The 6,072-nt window shown below is 42.9% G+C and overlaps 1 protein-coding gene across 1 annotated transcript; it reads left to right on the top strand.

Annotated features, from left to right (window-relative positions):
• Nucleotides 1-3: 3 nt before the first annotated feature.
• Nucleotides 4-1,937, top strand: PIGM (phosphatidylinositol glycan anchor biosynthesis class M; the record flags this gene model as incomplete). The annotated part of the gene is made up of 1 exon (XM_085298283.1): nucleotides 4-1,937. A coding segment is annotated over one exon (1,224 nt), but the record flags the coding sequence as incomplete, so codon positions are not given.
• Between the last annotated feature and the right edge of the window lie 4,135 nt (nucleotides 1,938-6,072).

The following is a 6,072-nucleotide window of genomic DNA, read 5'->3' as shown; positions in this document are numbered from 1 at the left end:
CCGGGGCTGCGCTGGGCGCTGGGCGCGGCGCTGGCGGCGCGGCTGGCGCTGGTGCTGTACGGGGCGCGGCAGGACGCGGCGCTGCGGGTGCGCTACACCGACGTCGACTACCGGGTGTTCACGGACGCGGCGCGGCTGGTGGCGGCGGGGCGCTCGCCCTACGCGCGGGCCACCTACCGCTACACGCCGCTGCTCGCCTGGCTCCTCACGCCCAACGCCTGCCTGGCCGAGGCCTCCGGGAAGCTGCTCTTCGTGGCCGCGGACCTGGCGGCCGCCGGCGTGGCCTACCGGGCCCTGCTGCAGCGCGGGGCGGCCGCCGGCCCGGCGTGCGCCTGCTGCGCGGCCGCCTGGCTCTTCAACCCGCTGCCCATGGCCGTGTCCAGCCGGGGCAACGCAGAGGCCCTGGTGGCCCTGCTCGTGCTGGCCACCCTCTACTACGCCGAGGGCGGCAGCGTGGGCAAGGCGGCCGCCTGCTACGGGCTCGCTGTGCACATGAAAATATACCCGCTGACTTACGCGCTGCCACTGGCGCTGCACCTGCAGCGCGGCAGCAGGGCAGCCGTGGGGCGCTGCGGAAAAGCCAGGTGTCCCTCGCCAGGACACCTCTGGCAGCTCTTCGTAAACCGCGATGTGCTGCTTTTCGGAATGGTTGCTGGATCTGTGCTGGGCGCCCTGACCGTTGCGTTTTACTGCCTCTACGGCTGGGAGTTTTTGGAGCAGGCCTACCTCTACCACGTGACCAGGAGGGATATCCGTCATAACTTCTCTCCCTATTTCTACATGTTGTATTTAACTGCAGAGAGCAAATGGAGTTTTACCCTTGGGCTCGCAGCCTTCCTGCCCCAGCTGCTGCTTCTCCTGGTTGTGTCCATAGCGTTTTACAGAGACCTTGCCTTCTGTTGTTTCCTACACACTGCTATTTTTGTGAGTTTTAACAAAGTATGCACATCCCAGTACTTTGTTTGGTATCTCTGCCTTTTGCCCCTCATAATACCTAGTATCAGGATGTCGTGGCGTCGTGCTGTACTGCTTATCTCTTTGTGGTTTGTTGGACAAGGCCTATGGCTCGCTCCCGCATACTTTCTGGAGTTTAAAGGGTATAAYACTTTTTTACTTATATGGTTGGCAGGTTTGCTTTTCCTTTTTATTAATACCTTCATACTCTTTCAGATTATTTCCCATTACCAAAAAGAAGCACAARTGGCTGAAAAACCCAAACAACAGTAGTAAACAGATAAGCCAAAATCCAGAAGCAGCATTACTGTATAAGGAGGCTTTTCATACCACCAGCACCTTGTTTAATGTCAATGTATGTATGCTATACCAAAGCATATCATATGTAAAAGGTCTTTTGTCAGGGCCCTGAGGACACTGATAGGCCTTAATCGCACTGAGCAGGTGTCTGTGACTCCGGCCTTGTCTTTTTGGGATGGACGTTGAAAATATGCTGTTGTCTCCCGTCCTGTTTCCAGTCCTGTGTYGTGGATGGACACTGGACCCACCTGTCCTCCAGTCCTGTCTCTGCCCTCGACTCCTGTTGCTCCTGGCTGGACTCCCCTGACTTGCCAGGCCTGGGGCTGTTGATGGACTGTGTTACCAGCACCCAGCTCTGCCTGCCACATCCACATACAGTGGGACTGCACCATGGTCAGTGAGGGCACTGCCCGCGTTGGGCTCATCCTCAGCTCCCGGCTCGTCCTCAGTCATGGAGCAGCCCTGCTCTTCCTCTTCCCTGAAATCCTTTTGGTCTCTTATGTCTCTTTTTGTTGTTATTTTACTTTATTTATTTTTTGAGGACTCTGGCCTCTGTCTAGGAAAATATTATAAAGGGATGTTGGAGTTTGGCAGTCTTGTTGTATGTTAGTAAGTGGGTTTGATTCTGTATCTTTGTTTTTGCAAGGGTTAAACTAATGAATAAATATGAGACAATCACTTAATGTATGTACTCAGATCTTTTTTTTTTCCTCACACTAACATTTTGGTTACACAGCGTTTGTGACTGTACTAAGTCTTTCTTCAGCAAAGTAGGAAAAATGATTTTTTTGCAGTATTGTTTAATACTTTGAAACTTTGTAATTTAATTGATGATTTGAATACCCTACTTTTTTGCCTTTTCAGTGCTGTTTAAAATTTTGAACAGACTTTCTCCCCTTTCCATTCAGGAAAATCTGTCCAAATACCTGTCTTGGATCACATAAATGTATAAAGTAAAAATATTTGTGTTGCTTGCTGACATGATCTAAAAACAGGCCACTGTTTTAAATTGCAGGCTGACAGTTATTGTGGATATTAATAGTAACTAATGCAAATAGAGTCACAGTATAGATATTATATAGTTGCCTGGAAAGGCAACTCTGTCCCCAAAGCACAAGAGTTTATACCAGAAAATACAATTTCTCAGTAGTTCAATGTCTCTGCTATTAAAAGTAAATGAAAAAGAAAGTGAAAGGGGTTGAAGAAGTGAGGCAGTTGCTAGAAGAAAGTAAAGTTTTGAAATAACAAGCTCTGTAATCTGTCAAAATAAGATACTTATTCCCAGATGAGACATGAGAACATGGGGAATGGAATTTTAGGTGATAGTGAAGAGTTGAGAGCCATTTTGGAGTTAATGCTCTTTCTCCTCAAATTTCTCCTAAGTGGACTCAGTCTACACAGCTCTAGATGGGGGAAGAGTCTGGCCATCTATTTTTAAATAAAACCTTAAGTTCAAATAGGCATATGCCAAATTAACCTAATTATTTTCATATTTGCCTCATCTCTTAGTTACAGCCTATCTAGCCTCACAGGGAAGTGAGTTTTTAATATGTAAAGTGGAGCAGAGCTACAAGGCAAAATAACATGAATCCAGTCAGTGGAATTACTAACAGTGTCAATGGAAAAGAATGTGGCCAAGCAAGGCTGCGTTTCAGGTTCGTGCTTGACGTGCTGCCTCTTTGAATCCCGAGGTCTCCTGAGGCCAGCGGTTCCAAGGCTTTCCTACCTACAAATTTTCCTTTCCTGGTTTTAATTCTGCATCTTGGGGTCGAATTGCAGGGTTTGTTCCGTGAATTTTTCCCATTGCTTCTCGGCCCCACTGAGGACGGTGACATCAAAGCAGAGGAGGCCCCTGAGCCACAAGTGATCAGAGCTGAAGAGCGTGTTATCAGCAGGTTTAGCTGTGCCTTTGCTCTGGCCCAGTACAGCCATTCTGAGATTATACTAGGAGGAAGGGTGACTTCCATGCTCAGGCTGGTGGTGGTTTGTTCCACTCCCAAGCTTGACAGGCCTTTTGGTTTTCCTCACCAGTCTTGCTCAGGTACCTCACACAGATTTGACTAGCCTCAGCTTCTCCTGTGTCTTAAGTCCAGTACTCTGATAAGGCAAGCGCATGTAGTTTTAACAACTGTTGTGATTTTTCAGGCAGGTCTTACAGATAGGGCACTGGTTTTCATTCCTTTGACTTTGCCTAGGTTGGAAGGAAGAGAGATTTCAAGCACCAGCTTGTCTACATCTTCTGTAAGAGGTTTATCAGTAAAAAGACTGGTGGTACTAGCTACATCCACGAATAGTTTAGTTTTTTATTTAATCGACAAAACATTTTGTATGTACTGTGTGTGTGTGAACAGAAAGAGGGTCTTGCATAATTTTATTTTCCGAGGTAGAGTTATGACATGCCCAGTTAGCTTTTCATAACAAGACTGATGGGGCTTTTCTGCACCAATAGCAAAGCTGCCCATAACAGGAGCCAAGGAGACTTACAGTGAGCTGGCATCTTCCAAAGCACGATTTAGAGCTGTGACTGTGCCCACCCCATCGCAGGGTGCATGCAATAGCTTGCTTTCAGTCACAGGAATCTTTTATTACCTGGTCAACATATTTTCCTGTTGCAAATAGCATATTTTTCTCCTCCTAAAACAATGCTTTGCATATGTTTAGCAGACCACATTATGCTCTATTCCTACACCTTTCCTCTGCCCTATTTTTTTCCTCCTATTGGAAAAGAAAGTAAATGGATGCCAAAAGGCATTTCCAGTTTCAAAAAGACTGTAGCATTTGGAGCTACTGTGTTCATGACAGTAATGTAATGGGAGGAAGATCTTAGGGAAGAAGAAATTCTTTATGACAAATATGTTCTTGATTCATTAGCAGCTAAATCATTTTGAGGTCTTCAGAAGAGAAGTTCTGTGACCATACAGACTAAAGAGTGCCTTTCAATAAAGTGGCAATACCAGCCCTTCAGTGATGATTTGAAAAAGTTGTACATAAATAAGTTACAGAAAGGCTTTCATAAAAACTTAGATTCATAGTCATCAATTTAATAATCCAGTATGAGTTCCTCTGTTTACAATTGCCATTTTGTAAGTCAGCTAGTCACCAGAGTGTGTTTGGGATTTAACAATAATCCCGTTGGATGGGAGAAATAAACTGAAAGAGATCAACATCAGAGATGCTTAAGTGTTTATGTCTCACAAATCCCTTTTGACAGATAAAGGAAATTGAATAACTTTATTCACTGATATAAACATTAAATCAAAATAATTGTAGCCAAGTGCAGAACAAGTTATAATTCATGACCAAGTCATGGTGATTAATTACAATGCACTTAAAATTTACCAAATCGTCTCCTATGAACATTCTCTACTTTTGCTGGTGTTCAAACTCTTTTGTTCGGAGAATATATGTCCATTTTCCTCCTGGTAATTAGGAACCAAAGTGACTGAATGCTAGTTCTCATTTCTTGTCATGAGCTTGAAAACTGTAATGCTGTCTGTTTTTAAAAAAACGGTTAAAATGCCCAACAGTTCTGAAGTGTCTTATTTGACCAAATTTTATAGATTGCCCAGAAACCAGCCCTGAAGTGCAAGTGCAATATGTGGAAAGTGGAAGTGAAAAAAAGAAAAGAAGTATCAGGACAGATAGCATTTTGCCTTGCCTTTTAGAACTTAGCATATAGTCTAGAGGCTCATGACTGGCTTCGCAGGTGACTTCAGTCAAAGTTTCAGCATTTAGCATTGATTTCTGTAACACGTATAAATGGGATTACTAAAATAACAAGGCTAACCAAAATGCAATAATTAGCGCTTCATTAAGTGTTAGTATGAGCCTGCTAAATTAGCATCTCTGACATAATAGTCATGTACCTTGGTTTGTATTAAACAACTGCCCTGTCAGTGTCACCAGCACCGTATCGATTCCTTTGATTGTAAGGGCAGTAATTATATGCTCCAAACTGAGCTCAATAGATTTCTTTTTCAAAGAAGCAGTGTAACTTGAAGCTTTTATATTTAACAACAAAAGGAAAATTCCAATGTTTTATATAATGTCGAAGACTAAATCATCAGGAAATCAATCCTTTTTTTTTAAGCTAAGAAAGAGTCATCTATTTAAAAGGGCTGCATAGAACTCAAAAAGTATATTCTTCATGTAATTCTCAAAGATGGGTTCAGAGTGCATGTCCTTATGTCAGCTTTATCACCAAATAGGTTTATCCTGAACTTTGGACAAAGCAATTACTCAGACTGAAACACAAACACTGATGTAACTTGCTTGCTCAGGAGTGTATTTAAATGTACCATATGCACACATCTAAACATTTACCTGCATGTACACAGGTGTGAAGGAAACTTGTCCCAGTTGAGATACATTTAAATAACATGGTTTTTTAGTGAGCTGACCTCTGCAAAATGGGTTTCTTAAAGGTTTCTCATATTCAGCACCTAAAGGTCATTACTGACTTTTTAAAAAGACTTTAATCACGTAAATCTTGATGTACAGGGTAAGTAAAAGAATATATAGCAAAGATACTGAGTTGCAACAGATGCATTCAAGAACCAACAAATTCTGACTATATTTGAATGCACAAATTTCACCAATATTGTGATTTTTATTATAACAACCTGCATTGGTCACATTATTTATGTAGGATATAGCTTCCATCACTAAATGATGAATGATGTCAGAGAACTGCATTTAAGTTAGGAAAAGTGTTGTGAAGTTAAAAACTTCTTTTGATTAAGTAGTGCCATTGTTATGTATTTAAATTTAAGTTCCTTTTCTGTAAGGAACTTAACATCCATTCCTTTTTTTAGAAAT

Source organism: Rhea americana, unplaced genomic scaffold (assembly GCF_003343005.1).
Source record: "Rhea americana isolate MKP2758 unplaced genomic scaffold, rheAme1 scaffold_137, whole genome shotgun sequence".
Lineage (NCBI taxonomy): Eukaryota > Metazoa > Chordata > Aves > Rheiformes > Rheidae > Rhea > Rhea americana.
The sequence above is the reverse complement of the archived record's forward strand: the minus strand, read 5'-3'. Positions and strand labels throughout refer to the sequence as shown.